Genomic DNA, 21925 nt, shown 5'->3' with positions numbered 1-21925 from the left:
AACATTCATCCATGGCGGCTTTAATGGAAACTCATTTGGGGCCTGTTTTCTTATTTTCAGAGCAGATTCGTACACGACGGCCAGTAGCGAGCGCAACAGAGGCTGCCATAGTGTGAGGCCAGTGACGTCCCCTCGGTCTGGTCTGGCTGGCTGTCGGACCTCATGTAGTCGGCTTGTCATGATTCAACATGACAGCAATGGAGACAGTGGCCCCGGGGCCATGTCCTTGATGAGGAGCGCGATCATCACTCGATTTCTCCCCAGCCTGTAACCCCTGCATACACACATGCTTCTGCACACACAATATATCATCTCTCTCTCACACACACACACGCACTTCCCCGTGGCCCCGCAGCAGTGAGCGACCTACATCTGGTGTTGGAGTGCCAGGGCTAAGGTTAGAGCAGGCCAGCCTCCAGCAGACAGTGCAGAGCGTGACGTATGAACAGCAGAGTAGCTCTGCAAGCATGTTTTCCGCTGATGGAGCGGCCCCCAGTTTGCGAGGGTTCGTACTTCCCTGTGTGCAATTGTGCTCCGTCACATGAACATCCACGTGCAGACACGCAAATGCATGCACTTCAGGCTTTAATAATGGAAGCCGCCGATCCGATTTGATGGCATCTCCTCTTCTGCTCACCCGACCGCGCTCTCCGGGTAAATCATGTAGGTCATCCATGTAAAGACAGTGCTTACTTTTGCTTGTTAGTCTGATTATATCTGGAGGGATCTCAGAAGAGACGCGGAGAGGAGATGGCGCTCGCAACATCACACAACACCGACACTTTTAAAGGATGGATGTTTTACTGAGTGTGACTTTAAGCTTAGTTCCGGTAGCCTGGGGGTCTACAGGACGACAAGAGTGGCCCGAGGTGAAGGTTTTCATTTCGATCGATTTATGAATAGTGTAAATATCAATACTCCTAATCCATCACAACAATGTTCCACATGTGTTTGATCTTCTTCCTTTTTTCCAGAATCTCCCAAACATGACCCCGGTTTTGTTCCAGGACTGCCTGTTCTTGGGACGTAGATCTTAAGAGGAAGACGATAAGGAGGCGTCATGACAAGACTGACCAGGAAATTGAGAGGAGGTCCTTTTGTATCACCACTTTAGACGCTGCCTCGACGCAGCTTCAGAAAAAAGAGCCCAAGTTACTCCTCACGCTTGGGAAGGATCGTGTGTGTAGTGGGGACTCCACCCTTTTCCCGCCCCAAGCTGTTGCCTCTACTAAATAGATTAGAAAAAAAAAGACTGGATGTGTTCTTCCATGCACCGTACTTTTGTTTAATTTAATTTTCGTTTAAATGACACCAAAGATGCTTATTAAACCACAAACGAATGACCTCAAATAATGCAACCGCGAGGTAGGTGGCATAATTAGAAGTATCCCTCTGACCTCAGGCACTGTGAGTGAACCAGCTGCTCTGATACTGCGGACAAACTGAAAAAAAAACACTGAACAGCAGCGGGCTTAGACCTAGCAAGAGAGGGAGAAGAACACCTGAGGCCCTCGCTGCATCAATAGTTAAAGGAGCACAAGACTTCATGGCTTGTCAGAGTCACAGTGCCAGACAGGGTTGAGAGAGACAGAGATCTTCAAGTGCAAACTTCTGCTTTTTCTCACCCACATCTAATATTCATGTGACGTTCGGTGTCCGCTTATTACATTACATTACAAATTTTGTATTTTTTTTCTTTACTGTTGGTGAATGCAGCGAGCAGAGAGATAGTAAAATAATTGTGAAGTAATGTAACTCCTTCCTTCACCCTCTCATTCTCACGGAGGTGTCACCAATAGAGTGCAGCCTATGGCTGAAAAAGAAACGTTGTTGACTCAGCCGCAACAACCTCACTAGGGTCAGAATGCTGGTGGTCCCACAGTCGTACTGGGCATCCCACAGTAGTTGAGACCAATGAACCGAGTCCAAACCATGGGAAGACTGAGGTCAAACTGAATACAGAATCCAGAAGTCCTATTAAACACACCCATTTATTTCTTACTACAAAGTAAATCAGTAATTGAAAGGATACCTTTGGAATAAACCAGTAGTTTGACCTGGATTCAGTTTTGATCTGGACTCAGTCTCTCAAAGTCTTGGTCTAATTCTTGCTCCTCTCAATGGGCATGGTCTCTACTCGGTCTCAGGCCCTCAAAGTCTTGGTTTTTGACTCTGAGTCAAAGCACAAAGAGCTCAGTTGATGACTTTAAACTACTCTGTGTGTGTTAAACTCACGGTCTGGGGGCCAAATCCGCTATGGAGACCTATTATAGACAATAAAAAAAAACAAAAAAAAACTTTGGTCCCTTGTGCGACCTCTCTGCACTGTTCTGAACTTGCTGCAGGTGTGTGTCCAGGGCGCCCAGGTAGCTGGGGTAAACTTCAACCCCAACAAGGCACATGTTCCAGGATTACCCCACAGAATCACAGACAAATTCATTTGTTTACTGTAATTCCCAGATGCCACTACGGCTCGGTTTAGAGCAACTGCGGACAGTTTCAAGTCACCATATTATTTGGACTGTGGGAGGAAGCCAGAGTCCCTGGAGGAAACCCTTGAGGGAGCATGGAGGACATTGAAACTCCAGACAGAGAGGAACCAGGTTCAACAGAAACCCAGTGATGCCTCAAGCTGGACCATCCTGCGTCGTGACCCTGGAGATGATGTTGAATAATAGGGTCTGGCAGACAGTGAAATCAGTTACATCAGTAAAATGCGTAATGACATGTCAGCTTCTCGTCAAGAATGCCATTGTAGTGTGCTTTTTCTTTTTGCTCTTCTCTTTTCTCAGTGGCAAAAACACAAAGGCACCGATCTCGCCGACTTGTCGTGAACAAAACCAATGCGCCCAGTGAGTCAGCTGTTGTATGGGGGTGGAGAGCTCCTCATGCTGCTCACAGACCTGTACACACATGGTAATTAACAGTTGTGCATCATTAGCATGCAGACCGTATAATTCTAACCAGCTGGACAAACAGGGATACACACTCATCAGTCACGCACACATCACAGGGGTCCAGCAATATCTATGAAAGCAAGGTGGCCTGACAGGGCTTGGATTAATCTGAGTGAGTGCCTGAACTATTAAACCACCTAAATGTTTTGGGTTTTTTTTTTACAATGACCCAAATACGTCTATTTTAGTCAGGTAATTTAGTGTCATATCTCAAAAAAATGTTAAAATATAGACAGCAGCCATGGATTATTCAGCTGTACACAACTTTAGCCGCACAGGTTGTTCTCATGTGGGAGCAGACGTTGGTGCAAGGGTGTGTGATAAACAACCAAAATGTTATATATATAACATACATGTCAAGCTGCAGCAAACTGCAGCAAACATTTATTATTATTGCTTATTATTATCATTTATCATTGATACATACAAATATTTAAAAGGCAAGAAATGATCAGTTTTACAGTTTCACTGAGACTTCATCCGGGCCACAAAAATACAGGGCAAGACCATTGTTGTCAGTTCAGTAGGTTGGCGATTGAGCGGTCGACATTATCCTGGGGTCAACTCAACTCTGAATTAACTGGTCTGGCAACAGCGCAATGCTCACCAGTGCTGTCACAAGACTATCGACGTAAACAGCCATCAATTTTTTTGTGACCATCAATAACTACTGGGCTGACCTCAATAAAATGCAACACAAAATCCAAAAATCAAACGCTGTTTAAGAACCACCATGTTTAAACAGGCTATATGAATATATTAGTCAGTCATGTGTTGCACATTCTGAAGGGTTTCTATGCATCTTCAGTAGTAGAGTCAGGAGGAGATACTGCAAGCTGTTTGGATGCTGAACACCAGTAATATTAAAAATTACTAGTTTACTGTCTCTGTCGGAGAATAACATGGTGTACACGCACACACGCTGGCAGAAAATCTGTCTCTCAGTTCTGCATCAATAAAGGCTGTTGAGGTGGGCAGGCGGCAGAGAATGAGCTCGCATATCCCGGTGACTCACCTGACAGCCTCCATAGATCTCTGTCTCATCACAGCCCACTCGCTGCCTTCAGAAGTGCAGGGGCTCTTGTTGGTTATGTGCAGCTGAGCACTTCATCTAGGCAACAGAGTTTTGAGGGAACAGGCATTCTTTCAGTGAAGCTGGCTTTTCACCAACATTGGCTGTACATGTTGTTGAACTGCAGAGAGAGTGGGGCCAGGTCTTGTCGCGGAGGATCAAAGCATTGTGGGCCATTTCAAGTTGGGACAGTTATTCTTCCCAGATTGAGAAGTTTGAAGGTTCTGTTCCATGAACAGCCTTGTTGTTTGTTGTTTATCTATTGACTACTTCTATATATTTTTATTCATTTATTATTTATAATCATTATTGCACGACGTACCGAAGCACTTTCCTAGTTGGACATGGGCAATAAAGCTGATTCTGTTTAATGATTCCAACATAAAGTTATAAATTACAGCACGTACCACGGACATGTAAATGCTCATTACAATGTAAATACATGGGGAGAGACGGGTGATCTTGTGAGGATAATAGACTGAGATGAAAGGCGGTTGGCTGTTGTCTGGAGTGGTGGCAGCTACTTGACCACTACCAACTGACAATATGGATCACTCCAAATCCATGGAGCATGGTTTCTGATAAGGACATTTCAAAGCCTTATACATGGATATAGATACTGTAGATAGGGTACAAGCTCTGGCCACAGCAGTTTAGTCTTTCGCCCCCATTTACAATCTTGAGTTTTCGAGTCACACATACAATATTTACAACCTCAAACATTCCAAAATATCACGAGGCACTATATCGCCAGCAGTTCAGGCTTTGCAGCATTGTCCAGTGTCTCTGGTTCCGCATCGAGTTCAGTTATAATAGATGATCTCTGGTATCTGGCCATCCTCCACAGAAGTGCCATTGTTGTTTCCAGGTGAGCTAAAGAACAAAAATGTTGTCTTGGAGCCTGTGACAGACTCGTGTGTAACTTTCTTCAAGCCTTTCGTTCCATAGTGAGAGTCAGGGCCCTGTCGGGAACAAAGACCGTTAATAATGAATGGAGTCCGATGACTGTAACTCAGCGGGGTACCTTCAAGGTGGCACATGCAGTGTAGCTGACATTGGGCAAGATCTCCACAGGCTCCTTGAACATGACTCGGAATGTGTTTGCGGTGCCGTCGCAGCTGAAGCCTGTGTCGTTCTGCCCGAGCGTCAGACGTTTGTCACTCTCGATGATCTGTCGACATTGCAAAAAGATGACTACCCAATAGAGAACATTCATGGTGTTAAAAATAACATGGTAACTTGATTCAGAGCGTGCATGAACAACTTGCTGCAGGGATAAAATAACCAGAACTCTTTGCAGAACAATTGCAGCTTTTGTCAAACCGCCACTAGAGGGCAGCAGCACGCCGAGGATGAAAATGGAACAGTCGCCATCCATCGTCGCAGTCTCGTCACTTCTCCTTCGTGTGAGGCTCTCAGGAGCCGTTTATATCTCAGCTTGAAGACGAACTAAAATAAAGTGTCTTTAGATAAACTGTCAAGAACTATGGTGGGCATTACTTCCAAACTGCTTATTTGAAACTGTCCAGTATGTTCTGTTAGTGTGTGTGTGTGTGTGTGTGTGTGTGTATGTTGATGTTCTTGTGTGGACCAATCTTTGACAGGACACTGATCTTATGAGGACTTTTAGCTTCGTTCCGACATTCTGGTCGGTCCACATGGAGTTTTGAGGGTGAAAATATCAAAATAACTGCGTCATTATAATTGCGATTAAGTTTGGTTCAGAATAGCGAAACAAACGTATGTGTTTTAGCACAAGCAAGTTAAGCCAATAAATAAATAGGAGACTTTTATTTTCATTTAATTAAAAAATAACAAAACAGGCAGCACATGATTAAAAAACAAATTGAAATAATTAGAGGTATTATAATTACATAATCACAATTTAATATTTGACAGGGAAATAATCAAATTTAAGCACCATCTGTAAAATCTTAGCTATCGGGCTGGAAACGCTCCAGTGATGAGTGAACTATTATTATTATTCCACTTTATCATGGATGTTTTGGTTGTGACACCACACTGAATAACACGGGGACGCAGGAAAAATGTTCCTTGCCAAACAAACTTCATACTTCATTAATCCCTGCTATTTTAATTGATTCATTATTTTTGACAGTAATGAATTAATAAATACTAATCTACTTAACTCTCAGCACTATTAAAAACATTGGTGTAGCTCATCTGAAAAGAAAACAGTGACTCCAAAAAATATATGAAGCTTATTTGGTCATATGACAACAATGCCTTGGTCTAGCAAGTGGTAGCCAAATTTCATTCATTCATTCATTCACCTCTGTCCTGCTGGTGCGCGCACTCCAGACACTTATATTACGAGTCATATTATGTGGGATAAATCTAATCTAGTCTAGTCTAGTCTAGTCACTCATGCAATGGGAGCCAAAGGCCTGAAACAAATACCTCTCCTGAAATAATAATAACCACAAAAGGTTATTAGATAAACCCAATTGTTGAGGTTGACCTTGAAAGCATTATGTCCAGTAAATGAGAAATGGTGGACCTTATCAAGATGGAAAAACACATGAAATATGTCACAATTACCATTCTCAAAGACTCAAAGAGTAGCTGATACAGGTCTGAAATAAGACTTTTAAAATTCAAAATCAACAACTTGGCTAATTTTTATGAGTTTTGTAAGCAATAATCTAATTATATTTTCAATTTCACCTAATATAAACTTGCAAATTGGCTTCAACTTTATAAATATTTCCATGATATTACCTTTAATTTGAAGTGGAATACCTAACTAATAAAATCAAAGAGTCACTCTATAAGGGAAGCAGTTACCTGGATGTTGACTTGGTAGTCGGTGGGTCCATGTATTGAACCATACAAGCCAAAACCCACGATGCATATACGTCTGTTTACATTAAATCTAGAAAAAAATAGGAAGACAGAAGCACCATGAAAAAAACTCTTCCATCATCATCCCATCCATTATCGTGCGCTCACCTGATTCTGTCGCTGGTACCACTGTACCCCCATCGACTCTCAACCTGCTGGAATCTATTAATGCAGCACTCCTCCCCCCTGAGACAGCAGCGGGGCCTGTCAATGTAGTCGACGCGTGGTTTGGGGTTTACTGTAAAGTGTAAAAAAAGATTTACCACCTCCCGATCGAATAATATTCCAGACTGGGCAGGCCCTGTTGTACAAGAAAGAATATTGAACTGATTTCTGTGTGAATCATGACATTTGCAGGTCAGTGTGACAGTCAACAACACAGAGAACATATGCAGGGCGATTGCACGAGAAGCTAATGTTCTTACCTGCAGCAAACTCCTCCACAGTCATGAGAGGGAAACGGATAAGTGGAAGAGCTTTTCCCAGGACCTTCTGTTTGTTTTCAGAGGTTGGGGGAAGCTGTTGTCTGTAACACTCTGCCTCTGCCCATCGAACCACAGCCCCAAATAGCCGGTTCTCTCTGATGCTGAGAGTGTCTCTTTCTAATACTGCACACAACGTATCTGAAAACACAGGTTTGTCAGTAAACAATGCAGCAAGAATAAAAAAAAAGACTGGGAAAGTGTCAATTACCAAGGTCTATATCTGTGAAGCCTTCTGCATTTATAGCATCAGCTGTACTTTTGTCTATTGTGTCCAGGCACAGACTGGCCAACTGCGGCTCATCGAACAACCTTGCCTGGAAGAAAACCAGATATTGTCTGTTTGCAGCTCAGAGCAAACGTAACTGCATGTGCAGGCAAATGAAATGTGTCACTACCGCAGAATGTAAACAAATACCAGCTTAAACTAAAGATAGAACAGCTTATGTCATTATCCAAGGGTGGATGATGGTGCAGAGGAAAAGGAAAAAGCAGACTACAACGGAAGGCTTGAGGACAGTCGCCTGACTAATAGAAGGCGTTATCTGGACTATGTGAGAAGCAGGAGGAAGAATCTCACTGACAAAGTAGCGGCCTATGCATGCTTTTTTATGTGGAGCAGAGTGGAAAAGCAGATGCAGGTGATCCAAACCCAATGTGATGGATTGGCGAAGTTCTATCAGGAAGCACTAATGTTGAATTTCCCCAATGTGAGACTAAAACACATAATCTAATCTAATCTAATAATACACATATGCAGACCATTATGTATAAAATAATAAGTCATCAAATGAGCCTGAAAAGTTATTTTTAAAAAGTCACCTGTGTTAAAAGCATGAAGGCGTTGTCAGCACGAAGGTGCTTTGTGAGGAACTCCACACAGTGGCCTTCCAGAGCTGGGACAGCATACTTCTTAGCTGTGTAAAGAGTAGTCATCACAGTCTCTGGACCAATGTGGACCTCGTCAGAATAAAGGAACCTGGGAACAAAGACGTAAACCACCTTGTAAGAGGAACAAGGAAACAAGATAGATTATACATTACATTAGATCCCATTAGATTGTCTTTAATCCCCCATGATCTGAAAATCTAGCTTGTTATGGCAAAAAATTAACATTAAAGACAATCATTAAGGGGTTTTGCTAAGCGTCAGCTGTGCTAACAGACTGCTGCTGAAGAACCATCACTTTCATGAGCCCGAAAAACTCTCTGTGCTCCGTCAGGTGCTGGAGCTTTAAAATGGCATATTAAATTTTGACGCGCTTCCCTGTACGGCATTTTCCCGTGCATGTGCTGCGGGATGCAAACTTAAAATGACAGATTGAAAGAACCTCCACAGAAGACATGCTGCTGCCAAGTGAACAGCCAGTAGGGAGGAGTGGATGCAACACAACCAGTGGGGCTTCATCAGAGTGCCGGTTGTCACACGTGATCAGTTGTTGTGATCAGTATTCACCGGGCACGTTGATATTGGCCGATCATAATTGGTCACCGATCGATCGGCGCATCCCTAGTATCATCACTGTAGTAACAGCGACACCATAAAAATAAACATAGAACAAAAACAATACAACAATAATATGCAGAAATGATCAAAATGCCCAACCAAGACAGCAAATCCTGTCAGAATCCGACCACTGGCAGCATACAGCTTTGCTACAGGCACAGTTGACTGCGTGCAAGGAAGTTGAGAGTGACTCAAACACACAGACAGGTGATGAAGGTCAACACCTCGCACTAGCTTTAAATTCTCCTTCCATCACGCTCAAGTTGTTTTAGAAGCATTCACACATTGGCTTGTGTGACATCTTATTCAAACCTTTTACGACTCCCAACGGTGACGACAGGTGGAAGAATTTCTTTTCCCATAAAGTGTGTGCACTTGAAGGTGCAAACCACCAAGCAAAGGGTAAATTCCTCTCTCCCTGAGTCATTATATAAAAAAAGTGACCTTTCCACACACTTATCTAGATTAGTGAGGAAATGATACCCAAATAACCAAATAAACTGCTGCAGAGGTAAAAGTCAGAATTAGATTATGACAACAAAGAAAACCTGTTTTTTAAAATAGAGACAATAATAAAAGAGCATATGACTTCAAATGAGGTGCCAGGGAATTGTTAGATGCCACATCATTTGGGAATGATGGGTCTGTTTTATTGAGTGACTGTTTTCTTGTCTTAATCATAATCAAGACGTTATTTTGCCTGTTCTAGTCGAAACACTTCCGTGAGGTGTGTTTCTAGCATGTATAGGTATTGTTATAAGGTTTGGGGATGCAGCCTTCTGACTCCCTTCCCATGACAAAGACAATAAAGACAACACAGTGACACACCTGAGGAGGGACAGAAACGCCGCCGGTTCCACGTCAGGCAGCTCGATTTCAGTGGACGTGGTCGCCATCCCTCCGTTAAACATGGCATCGAACACGGCACTGCCCGCGGCCAACACGAACTTATGGGCCGGTATCCTCTGGGCCTGTCTGCCCTTCCCTACGATGAACCTGACGTCGCTAAGCAGCTCATTGTTGAAGAGGAAAGCAAAGCGCTCTTTCAGGGAGCTCTTTGTCGCCTGCCAGTTGTACATGGGCTCCCGGTGCAAACCGACAGCGGGCGGAGAGGCGGACGGCACCGAGCCGGAGCCCGGAGCGCCGGACACAACAGGCGCAGCAGCAGCATCGGACTGAGCCGAGTTAGATGCAGCCTCCTGTCTGTCATGGTTGGACGCCAAGACGCTGCTAACGCTGGTCCCAGTCGCCATGGCAGTGCTTTCCCGTTCTCTCTGCCTTCTACGTCGTCCTTTCCATGAGACCGGACAAATCCCAAGGCTGCTTTTATTTATTTACGTAGTAGCCATCTTTCATCTGACGTCTGCAGGCTAGCAAGCTCAACTAGCTTGTTTGTGTCACCCAGGGCGCATGCGCGTACTAGCTTTGACAGAGACACACACGCCCCTCCCAATTCAAAACTTTATTGCTATAGTAACCTGTGCAACATCGATTAAACCCTGAATTTATGTATTGGATATACGGAAAATGAAAGCTGGAAAATGACGTTTAACGTAATTAGACGTTTTTTTTTCACGATGTGGAAAACGCTACCAAGCAGGGGACGTTTAGGTTGAACCTGTGATGTATATGTATAACTTCTACCACTAGGGGGAGTGTGTTAACTGTGTTTTGTGGAATTGACCTGTGGAGAATTCTAGAACAAGACGGATAAGTAAACGGACAAACAGTGCTCTCTCTGCGTCTCTGTTCGTGTCAACAATATACAACATTACAGAACCCACTGTTCTATTTGAGACTCAGTATATCAACATATTTGCATCGACGTGAAAACATGATTTCACAGGGCACATTCATTATAAAATAAAACAGAATTTTGATTCCGCACAGCCATGTTCGTCATGCAAACACAGAAGCTAGTACAAAGAATGATATTTTAACTTCATATCGTTTATCTATGTACGTATCTGTATAGTATTTCATTCCAATTTTGCAAAATGGATATTTCATACCTCTATCTGATCTGATTTTAGTTTATGTCAACTATCTCTAGATTTTATTACTGTTATATCTGCATAATATTATTGTATTTTGGTATTTGTCTGATCTTTCTTTTTGATTTTTGTAACTGCTCTATTACCTTATCACCGCTAGATGGAAGAACATCATGTCAAATGTGAAATGCAAAGTAGATTCGGTTGACAATCACTTAAGGGTTTTGCGTTTTCAAAGAGTCAACGCTTGGCTGTCAACCACTGTGTGTGCGCGCGCGTGCGTTTGTGTATGTACAGTATGCGTGTGTGTGTGTGTGTGAGAGAGAGAGAGAGAGAGAGCGTGAGAGAGAGAGAGCGAGAAAGACCAGAAAAACACGACCCAGTCTCGCTCTCTCTCTCTGAGTCATGTTCACAAGCCTCGCGAGTTCAAAACTGGTGCCCATCCTTCAGGAAACTGATTCTTCAGAGTGTATTCCCTACCTTTGACTTTAAATGACTGGACCGTTCTTCGACTTTTGCATGTAAGTTTTTTTGGTCAGCGATGAGCGCGTCTGCAGGGACTGGGGCGTTCGTTCTGTCCTTGATGTCCATTCCGATCTGCTATATATTCAACACTCTCAGTTCCAACAACAGGTGAGTGCATCAAGGTCCCACTTGTTTCTTTTTGCATTCAAACATTCAACACTTCTGCTGTTTGTTTTTGTCCCAGTTTCGACGCTTTCGTCTTTGCTGGCTGCACATCTCTCATCATTCTGGTCATTTCAGTGCGCTTTGTCCTCCAGAAGACCAATTCCCTGGATCCTCTGTTTTATGGTAGGAACAATGAACTTCGGTCGTTTTTTGCATGCTGATTGTTGCAGTCCCTTCTTGCTAGTCTATTTACATGTTGCAAAAATGACAAAAGAGCGTTCTCTTGGGAGGTTCAGTCAAGTGGGCTTATTATTAATTCTTGCCTAACGGCTGCAGAATAGACCCCAATAGGGAAAATAGTGTTTTACAAGTGTAACTTTTCAATGCACGTGCTGCACAGCTGTCCAGTGATTCAGTCCTTTCCGCTTCACAATCTACTGTTGTTCAATGGCAAAATCCATGCAATCGGGCCAGGTGTGCCTCCAAATTTCATTAAAGTAGAATTAGTATTTAAAACGGCCCTGCTCATCATGCTGTGACCTAACCACCCCGACATCGTGAGGCTTCAAACAGGATGCTCTCAGAAGGAAGTTTCTGTGTTAGAAGCAGCACAGAAATGCATTGAAGTGGTCCTCAGCCCACATCCCACACTTGATGTGCTCTCCACTGATTCAAATAGTTACTAATATACACGCACGAATGAAACTGAAACTCTGCTAGCGGTCGCTGATCTCCTGCCTGTCACCTGCAGTGTATGGTGTCCACGCCTTCCTCAGTGTGGTGAATCTGATCATTGGACTGGAGCAAGACAACATCATCGATGGATTTGTCACTTTTTACCTCAAGGAGGCGAGTGGTTTCCTGCTCACTGTGTCCCTGCTAAATATCTAACTCTCCTGTGGTGATGCTTCAGGCCGACCCACACATCAACACGGCGCATGGCCACATGATCGCCTACTGGGACGGATGCGTTCACTATCTCATGTACCTCCTCATGATTGCTGCGATAACATGGGGGCAAGTAAAATTTCTACGCACACCAGGCACAGTCTGTTCTACAAAGGATCATGGCAAAGTTATTCATGACTCCTCAGGGACAACTATAGAGCCATTGGCCTCTACTGGGTGGGGTCTTTCCTCACGCATGCCATCGTCTACGTCCTTGGAAATGCTGTGGGTAGGTACACCACACTGGAGTTACATTGTTTAGTACATAACATCACTTTGAATTAATGTTTCATCCGTTTCACAATTTGACCAGGAAAACATGGCACAGAAGTTGGTCTCTTCTTCTTCCTTCACATGCTGTTCATTGCAGTCTCAGTGTGGGCTTGTTTTCGAATCTTCAGCCAGCCCAACTCGGAGGATGAAGAGCAGACGGTAAGCTCCGTCACAGGCGACACGCTTTTTAATGGTCTGAGACAAACAAACCCGAGAGCATGATTTCTATTATTGTAGCTGCTCTCATATGCTCACGTCTGTGTTGGTGGCAACATGTCTAAGCAAGCCTAATAAGGTAAACTCCAAACAATCGCTATGAATGAAATGTGAACGAGCGAGATCTTGGCAAGTTCTGAACAATATCAGCAAGCTGTTAATCAACAGTGGGAAGAGTGTTTGGAAAATACAAATTTGAGAGTTTCAGTATGCAAAGGTTTTCGCAACCTACTGTAGGTGTTGACTTTCTCCTTCTGCAGCTTCACACCTGTTGTGTGTCAATGTAACCGCTGCATATTTGTCGCATACCTAAGATGCTTGACAGAAAAAAAAACTTTTCTTCCAGTCGGCACAAAAAAAATGTAGGCAAACATGTACGCATATTGACCAACAGGTTGCTACAACAAAACTAGTGTCTTTTTCTTTTTCTGAGCGTTACATTTTGTTGGAAATACACCTCCTGTGTACCTCCGCGCGTTCGTTTACTCGTGAGAGTGACTACCAAGAATCCAAGTTATATCCAAGAATTTATTCCCTGACAGAGGAGTCTAACAAAAGCAGAATTCTGGGTCAGCAACTACGCCTGACTTATGGTAGAGTGACAAAAAACTATCTGAGGTCTTGACCCCTTTATGCACAAAAGTTTCTCTACGTGGGCTCCGTCCTCGTCCGATTGGTCCTCTGCTGTTGACACCAGTCCTGGTCGCTGGCTCCCTCGTAATCATGGCAACGATCACACACATGCACCCCCGTTCCAGACCCGGTGGCTCTTATCAGGACCAGTTCCTTCCAGCTCTGGAGAAGATGGTACTTCCCAGCCTCCTCCTTCTGACCTTGGACCCTCTAATGAGTTCCAATGTTTGTTCCTCCAGTGTGCTTCACTCCTGTCTTTGGACTCCACCTGCAACTTCAAATTCTCACACACACTCAACCACACTCCCTCTTTCAGCATTCCAGCTTCTTTATTAGTAGCACAAACAATGAATAATATGAATACTGTAGAATAAATGCACAATTCCCATTAATTTTGAAGTGTCAGGTGCAGTCCAAACTTTAGTATCCATCTATTCTCTCCCCTGATTGATGCTGAGCGTCTCATCCTGCTGACTGTGCAGAAAGATCATTTTGACCCCCCATTTCAAGAGCTAAGTCAAGAGCTTTGCCTTTTAGCTCAGCTCTTCCTCATGACTGGTCACGCCAGATGTAGCTTCAGCTGTTGAAAAGAGACTCAAGAGTCTAAATGGGACAAATCGATCAAACAACCAGTGTGAAAGGTGCACAGTAACAACATTAAGATTTTCAAGTAGATACAATTTAGAATAGAATTTCGTGATATTTTGTCCTGATTATAAACGGCAGAGTAATAACCCGCTCAGTTGATAAACCTGTTTTTTTCCTAGCAGATCACCCTGAATGCTGCGGACAGGAGTTTGACCCGAAGACCTCTGGATGTACTGTTTATTATCTATCTGGTTCTAGCTGTGAGCTTCTGCGTCTTCAGAGGGCTGGTAGGATCCATGAAGACGACTGAGTCGCACTAAGACGCATCGTCCTGTGCAGTGCCTCTCTATTTTAAACAGTTTGTCTTCTACTGTAGATTGTCCTGGACTGTTCCACTCAGTGGTGTCATGACTACACACAGCAGTATGAGCCGTACCTGAAGGACCCTTCTGCCTACCCCAAAGTGCAGGTCGTCATTGAGTCAAATACATCTGTATTTTCATGACAAATGACTGATCTTTCCTGATTTTTGCTGCCAGATGGTGGCCAGCATGCTCTACTCAGGCCCGTACTATGTCATCGCGCTTTATGGCTTGCTGGTCCCAGGATGTGAGTGGATGCCTGATCTCACTCTGGTACACTCTGGAGCTGTGGCTCAGGTGAGATTTTTTTTGTATCCAGAACACAAAAGTGCCGCGCTCACAGGAGCTGCCGTGGAGATAAAAAAAAACCCCCATGAATATATGAAAGGAAAATACATCGGCAATAGAAGAAGAAAGCACCTCAATGATCGACCACAGGTTTGTCAGGTTCCAAGTTGAAGTCGGCGAAGCAGTGTTTACTTTATCTGCAAATTTCCTTACATACATAATATATATTTGCCAGAACAAAGTTTGAGACAAAGACATCATGCAGAGAGTGTGTGAATGTAAGTCAGTGACTCTTTTATCAGTTTTTTTTATTTTTATTTCTTATTCAAGTGCAGGTGTAATAGGCTGTTTCAAATGTCTGACACAAGCTAAACACATAGTGTAAGTCTGTTAACTGACTCTCGGCAGCTCTGTGGAATAGAGGGCAAAGAGTTTTCAGCAATACAAAAGTGGTCATTGTGTCCGAGCCACAGGCCGAGCTGTCACTCAGCAGCAGGATAAGGCCAGAGGCTGACCTCAGGCCAGGAGGAATGATGGTATTGGTGGTATTCGGCTAAATGTCAGCTGTTCAGCCGGGCTATAAAAAGGGCCGCCGATGGTTGGGTGGTCAGTGCTGCTAGGTCACGTGTCACATTTGAGCGTCTATGAAAAGACAGGAAGGAGTGGGGACAATGATAACTTGAACCGTCGAGGACCTCAACAATGAAACATGTTCAAACTATTAGAAACTATTAAATACAAGACACACCTTAAACGTTCCATTTTTAAGAACAGAACGTTACAATAATGTGAGTCTTCTATTTTGTTGGTTCACAGGCGCAGTTCTCCCACATGGGGGCCTCTCTGCACACAAGGACTCCTTTCTCCTACAGAGTACCTGCTGATGGCCAGTCTGTCTTCTTGCTGCTCAACATTCTCTACGCTCTGATTCCTCAGGTTCTGTGCTACCGTTGCTCCACAAACCCTGAATTCTTTCGCAAGCTCACAGCAAAAAAGAAAGCGGAGTAACAAAGAAATTACCAAGGTGGATCTTTAATGTTATCCCTGCTGAGAGGAGGCGCTTCAATTTTAATGGGGCAGTCGGGTGTAAACGTGATGAGAGCTTCCATCTTTTCATTGGTGCTTCTCGTCCAGATGTCTGGGTGTAGCCAAAATGTGTCTTTAGTAGTTTTGCGTCTGTGGATGCAGATGAAATCGGACAAGAGTGTAATGCCATGTTACTTCAATTCTCGTAATAAATGTGTTCCATTAATTTTGTTTTCTGTCTCTTCAGAGATGGTTTTTAACACTTACAAATAATAAACGCCATGGAAACTCATCTTATCTACAAAATGGTGAAAGATCTAAAGGGAATCAATCACTGACCCAGAGCTCAGCTAAGGACAAAGAACATTTACTTTAGCCTACACAAATGACTGTGCTTAATTATACTTAATGCTATTATTTGTTATCACAAATTCCCCGTTTCTGGAATCAACTGTTTGCATGGGCACTTTTTCTACCTGTCGTGTTGTTCAAAATCAAAATCTAAGCCTAAGCATAAAATAAACTCAAGTCCACATGAAATTCTGACAGGAAGAAGAAAGCCTTTGATGCATCAACAAGAAATACTATCAAATTATCTCCAAGAAAAACCTCCTCACAGGTTGTCGTCATCCTGTCAGAAGAAGACACAGAGCTGGTGACTGGGTGAAGATTCCCTTCAGACTGAATAACTGGACCCGTAAAACACATCAGTGTTTGGTCCCCTGTTTCATAGGACGGACCTTTGCCCCCCGGTTCAGACTGACCCATTGATGTCGGCTGACACGAACTTCAAAACAAGACTTACTCTGACGTGTTTTAACAGAATCAGCGGATCCCTTAACTTAAATGTAAAAACCAAACCCAACCCCTGAATTGGACTTAAAAGATCGAACTCGATTGACAGCCACCAGAAGCAAAGTGTCGGTGAGGCTGGGCCGCAGACCAGAGGGGCAAAAGGTCTTTTGCTGTTTGCTACAGGACATTAGTCATTTTGTTCCATCTACTGCACACAATAATATCAACAATATGTAAGGTGACCATCTATGTAGAGATACTTTGGGGCCATATTCTATAGCCTCTAAATTTTCCAAAATACTATTTGGTTTTGGGGCTTCAGTTAAGACTCATTCATTGGCTTGGGTTTGTGTTTTATTATCTACAGTCATTGTGTTTTCTAACCACCTCACATTGGACATTGAGCGGGTGCCTCATGGTAGGCCTCACTCATGACAAAATTTGACCCTTAATAGTGGGCCACAGAACTGTATCCAGTGGACCACAAGTTTGTGGCCCCTGAACTAGGAGAGACGTGCCGGAGGAATTTAAAGAATTGAAATTTAGGCTGGATTTGAATCCTCAACCTCTCGAGTCACAGGTGCAAAGGTGCAAAGCATAAGACAACGCTGTGTGAGCAGCAGTAGCTCAACATTAGAAAACAAACTAGATGGACCTCCACCATGACCAAGTGGAGCAGTACTCTCCTTCAAACCATTGGTGGAACAGGATGGACTTACTACAGACAATGGTTTTACAGGACTGTGAAATCCACCTTGAGGCCTCAATGATTGGGGCTGTCATAGTTGGAAAAGGTAGCCACTGCATGAGATCTGATCTGAACAAAGGATGAAGAAAGAAGAAGAAATAATCTGGCAAACGGTCGTTCCTGTCATATGATATTGCAACTTTTGTTCAGTGGGTGACGCTGTTGCACGGCTTCTTTGTCGCGATAAGAGAAGAAGAGTAATTTCCGCTGCTGGTCCGGATGTGAGCAGGCTGGTGTGCTGTGATGCCGACGATAATATTCACATAAGCTGTTACGCATAAAGAAGGAATTGCGCATAATCATTTGGAATATAAAGCTGTGGTTAATTTTAAATAACATGACAGGCTGGTAATACTTTTTCTCTTACTCGCTCATTGTTTTTGATGGCAGCGTCAACTCCTCTGGTCTCTCCTCTTTTAAGGTTTGTGGTATTGTTTTTAAAGGATTAATCAATAAGAAGCGAGATAAAATTTCGATGTTAACCTTAAAGACGTCGGTGCAGTGGTAACCAGCATGATGCGTTTCGTCATAGCCACGCAGTTTAGACTTCGTGGTTACATAGGATTTGGACAAAACTTCTGAAAGTGAGACATACATTTCTTGGCTTGACTAATCTTTCGATAGGTGAAGATGGTCATTCCTGCATCATCACACTTGCATGCAAACCTTGGAGTGCTGCTGCCAGGATGTTTTCTGTGGAATATTGTGACATTATGCACCAAGTTCAGAGCATGCCGGAAGACACGTCAACATAACCGGCAATGCATCATATCATCATAACACATTAATACTAAATTTGTCCCAAATATTGATGTATTTGCTTTATTACAGTCACAAGCAACGTCAGGCCGCTGCAAGGAAAGAAAGAAGAAAACGGAAAAGACAAGCAATTGCCAAAGCAAGAGACTGTGGTATGGTGATAATATTTTTCAAATGTATTTTTTAAGGAAGAAAGCGTTTCTTTCCATAACATAACTGTTTGTCTTGTCATAGGGTTTGAAAATGAAGCGACTCTTGAGGAGGAAGGTGAAAATAATGTGACTGATGATGAGGAAAGGTCAGTATGCTGTGTTAAAACTCTGTTTTATACTGTGTAGTGTGTATCATTTTTCGTTTTCTCTCAGTCGGCGGCTGCATGAAGAGTGGCTTGAAAGAGAGCGACAAGCTCAGGAGGAGTTTAGGGTGAAATTTGAAAGAGAGGAAGCAATAAGGAAGCGGAAAGAGGAAGAAGAGGTAAACGTGTTGATTCATTTAAATAATCAATATTTCAATCATGTTAAAAACAAGTGAGTTATATACATGTTTTGTCTCCTCAGCGGTTGATAAGAGAGGAGTGGGAGGCGCAGCAGAAAAAAGAACAAGAAGAAAAGGAGAAGAAGCTGCAGGAGAAGCGAGAGAGAGAGGTGAAACAGGCCCTAGGAGGATAAACGAGAGAGACATATCCATTTCTACTAAGTGTAGTTTTTTGCATAATCAAAAGAAAAAAAATACACAACCGGGACATGCTTTGTTGGTTCTTAAAGTATTTCCTTGACTAAGTGGCACAAAGTTGTACTCCTGCACAAAGAAACGGTTCCTACCAGGTCCGTCAACTCAAAACAAGGATGTATCTTTTCTGCGTTCCATTATCGTTCTGCTGTTTGCTACATGTTGAACATAACGTTGTCCAATCGTTTTGAATGTTGTCTTAACCTCAGTAACAGGTATGCAGTTTATGCCACTGTCTTTACCTGCCATGTCTTTACATGATTTGTAGGAGGCCATACAGAAAAGGCTGGATGAAGCTGAAAGCCAGGTAAATTTGACACAGATAACAGCATGTTTTGTTTACAATCAAACGCTAAAATGGATTTTCTGAGCACAGAAGTCACTTGTGATTTGTGGCCAGATGAACTTGACACCTGAAATAGATGGTTTCTCTTTCTATATATGTGCTTATAGCTGGCAAATGGGGGTCCGTGGATGAACCCTGAAGCTCCAGTGAAAGAGAACTCTGAGAACTATGGAACTGAACGGGATGTTGCCAACTGTCCCTTCTTCCTCAAGACAGGAGCCTGTCGCTTTGGAGACAGGTACCCAGGACCTGCGCTCTCCTCTGTGCATGTCCTACTCTAAAACGTGTCCTTTGTTCCCCGTGAGCTCAGGTGTTCAAGGAAGCATGTTTATCCGACATCCAGTCCGACGTTAATGATCCGCGGGATGTTTGTGACTTTCGGCATGGTGGAAGCTCGCCGTGATGACTACGACGGCGATGCCTATCTGGAGCACAGCGAGGAGGATCTGCTGGAGTCGTTCACTGAGTTCTACCGGGACGTCTTGCCTGAGTTCAGGAGTGTTGGCAAGGTGGTGCAGTTCAAGGTAAGAAAGCGAAGATTTTTTTTCCCCTGGAACATTTTGTTTTGGTTCTGGACTTGGTGCTTCCGTGTCTGTACTGTCAGCTTTGTAAATGTGTCATATTGCTGGGAAACCTAGATGTGATATGACCTTGAAAGGAAGTCGTACTTGTACTATTCACGAAATCTTTTTGTTCCTCCAGGTCAGCTGCAATCATGAACCGCACCTGAGAGGAAACGTGTATGTTCAGTTTGAAACGTAAGCTGAGCCACACTCGCATATGAGAACAAGTGTCACTGTGGTTGTGTGACCCGTCGTCTCTGGTCCCTAGAGAGGAGCAGTGCAAACAGGCCTTCGTCAAGTTCAACGGTAGATGGTACGCAGGCCGACAGCTTCACTGTGAGATCAGTCCGGTGACGCGGTGGAAGAACGCCATTTGTGGTCAGTTGATCATTCATCAGTGACAGTAGAACATTTTCCTGTTCAACGTTTCCTGTCAGCTGGGGACGTTGTTTATAGCATGGAGACTCATGACCAGTCTAAACTTGGTTCCATTGTCGACCTGTACAATTGGCATTAGATCGGCATTTGTTTGAAATGGACACCAATCTTTCGGCTCCGTCAGGTGGACATGATGTCTGTTAGTAGGAGCCATCTTGAGCCCACTGAACACAGCTACCACTAAGCGTGTGTTCCAGTTGCATCCCAGTTGACAAGTTTGCCAGGAAGATGTCTATCTTGTGTATTTTTTGCAGCATCACAGCATTATCCATCAATGTGTTTTGCTGAAGATTAAGTTTGAGACAAGCGAAGCATTAAAGGACATGATTTCTTCTTACCTTCAGGATTGTTTGACAGGCGCAAATGCCCCAAAGGAAAGAATTGCAATTTTCTGCACGTCTTCCGGAACCCTGGCAATGAATTCTGGGAAGCAGACAGGGACATGAACGTGTCACCAGACCGCAGTGTCCGTGGGAGTCGCAGAGACGGCTGGAATTCGGAGAGAAACACGGAACGTTCTTGGAGAAACCGTCAGAGCAGCAGAAGCCCCGTTAGATCAGAGAGGTCACACAGTAGACGACAGAGCAACAGTTGGAGGAGCAGAAGTCGGAGCACAAGCAGGGAGAGGAGGAGCTCGTACCAGCATCGAAGTGAGAGGTGGTCCATACGATCCAGACACAGCATGAGAGGCAGAGATCAACGCAGTCGGAGCAGAGAGAGGTCGCGGAGTCGAGGGCGAGATAGAAGAAGAAGCAGGAGCAGAGAGAGGTCGCGGAGTCGAGAGCGAGACAGAAACGGTAGCAGAGAGCGGTCGCGGAGTCAAGATAGAGGAAGACATAGGACCAGAGAGCGGTCACGGAGTCGAGATAGAGAAAGAAATGGGAGCAGAGACAAAGAGACCAAGAATGGCCCCAGAGAGAAAAGCATGGATGCTGATGACAACCAGAGCAAACGGTCAAGGAGCAAAAGCAGAGAAAGAGGAGCGAGCCCAAAACAGCATGAGGGAAACGGAAAGCCTACGAAAGACAAAACCAACGGTCGGCGCCACAAACACTCGAAGAAGAGCAAGAAAAAGAGTAAGAAGAAGCACAAGAAGAAAGATCGTGTGTCAGAGCAGGGCTCTTCCTCTGGTGAGTCGGACAAGGAGAAAGGGCTGGAAACGGAGACATCACAGAATCATGTGGATTCAAGTCATGTTCAAGACTCACAGCTAACTGAGGCTCTGTCACCAAAGACTGTCGCTGTGCCACAGCCTGAAGACTGATCTGCTCAGTGTTGGTCGACAGATGAACTCCTCGGGTGGGATGCTAGGTGAAAGCATTTGAAAGTCTGTTTTCTTTCATCTTGGTTTGTTCAGAAATAAATCCAATTTTTGAAATAAATGACTTTTCAATTGGTTCATGTTTGACTTGATTAAAAATTGCAACATTTTTTTACACTTAAAAATATGAAGATAAATATGTTAGCTGTCAAATGAACTCAACCACCATTCCCAGGGCCCACTAGGCTCTGCTTGAATGATGCCACGGCTTGACGTACTTGAAAATCAAAACTGAAAACATGGCTCAGAAAACAACTCATCTCACTGAGACGTTTAGATTTCATATTATAATTTCACAAACTCATCTGCTCAAGACCAATCAGCTGACCAGTACAGACATTATGACACGTTCAGTTGTCGCAGATAGATCAGACAATGAATATTCA

At 43.7% G+C, this 21925-nt stretch overlaps 3 protein-coding genes across 6 annotated transcripts; 2 read left to right on the top strand and 1 right to left on the bottom strand.

Annotated features, from left to right (window-relative positions):
- Positions 1-3395: 3395 nt before the first annotated feature.
- On the bottom strand, positions 3396-10277 carry LOC128759613 (BTB/POZ domain-containing protein 1-like). 2 transcript variants are annotated; one of them, XM_053866706.1, is made up of 8 exons: positions 9711-10277; positions 8199-8355; positions 7588-7693; positions 7320-7517; positions 7003-7195; positions 6838-6925; positions 5054-5200; positions 3396-4991 (listed from the first exon to the last, which is right to left on the bottom strand). In XM_053866706.1, exons 1-8 carry the CDS (start codon positions 10133-10135, stop codon positions 4833-4835), a joined length of 1473 nt encoding a protein of 490 aa, XP_053722681.1. In that variant the 5' UTR covers positions 10136-10277; the 3' UTR covers positions 3396-4832. The 2 variants fall into 2 exon arrangements, with proteins under 2 accessions (XP_053722681.1, XP_053722682.1); XM_053866707.1 differs by having other exon boundaries at positions 3397-4991; positions 7003-7132.
- A 950-nt stretch (positions 10278-11227) lies between these two features.
- Positions 11228-16055, top strand: LOC128759044 (transmembrane 6 superfamily member 1-like). Of its 3 annotated transcripts, none has more exons than XM_053865662.1 (10): positions 11228-11509; positions 11586-11689; positions 12258-12355; positions 12420-12523; positions 12601-12683; positions 12768-12886; positions 14347-14451; positions 14541-14633; positions 14704-14823; positions 15631-16055. In XM_053865662.1, the coding sequence occupies exons 1-10, from the start codon at positions 11418-11420 to the stop codon at positions 15820-15822; spliced, it is 1110 nt and encodes a 369-aa protein (XP_053721637.1). In that variant the 5' UTR covers positions 11228-11417; the 3' UTR covers positions 15823-16055. The 3 variants fall into 3 exon arrangements, with proteins under 3 accessions (XP_053721637.1, XP_053721635.1, XP_053721634.1); XM_053865660.1 differs by having other exon boundaries at positions 14344-14451; XM_053865659.1 differs by having other exon boundaries at positions 12420-12683; positions 12768-12784; positions 12856-12886.
- A 1547-nt stretch (positions 16056-17602) lies between these two features.
- On the top strand, positions 17603-21568 carry zrsr2 (zinc finger (CCCH type), RNA-binding motif and serine/arginine rich 2). The gene is made up of 11 exons (XM_053865513.1): positions 17603-17804; positions 18215-18294; positions 18377-18440; positions 18508-18616; positions 18700-18786; positions 19140-19178; positions 19325-19455; positions 19528-19741; positions 19920-19975; positions 20049-20158; positions 20563-21568. Exons 1-11 carry the CDS (start codon positions 17767-17769, stop codon positions 21480-21482), a joined length of 1848 nt encoding a protein of 615 aa, XP_053721488.1. The 5' UTR covers positions 17603-17766; the 3' UTR covers positions 21483-21568.
- Positions 21569-21925: the final 357 nt, after the last annotated feature.

This window comes from Synchiropus splendidus, chromosome 5 (assembly GCF_027744825.2).
Source record: "Synchiropus splendidus isolate RoL2022-P1 chromosome 5, RoL_Sspl_1.0, whole genome shotgun sequence".
NCBI lineage: Eukaryota > Metazoa > Chordata > Actinopteri > Syngnathiformes > Callionymidae > Synchiropus > Synchiropus splendidus.
Note: the sequence above shows the minus strand (reverse complement) of the source record. Positions and strands in the feature narration are given on the sequence as shown.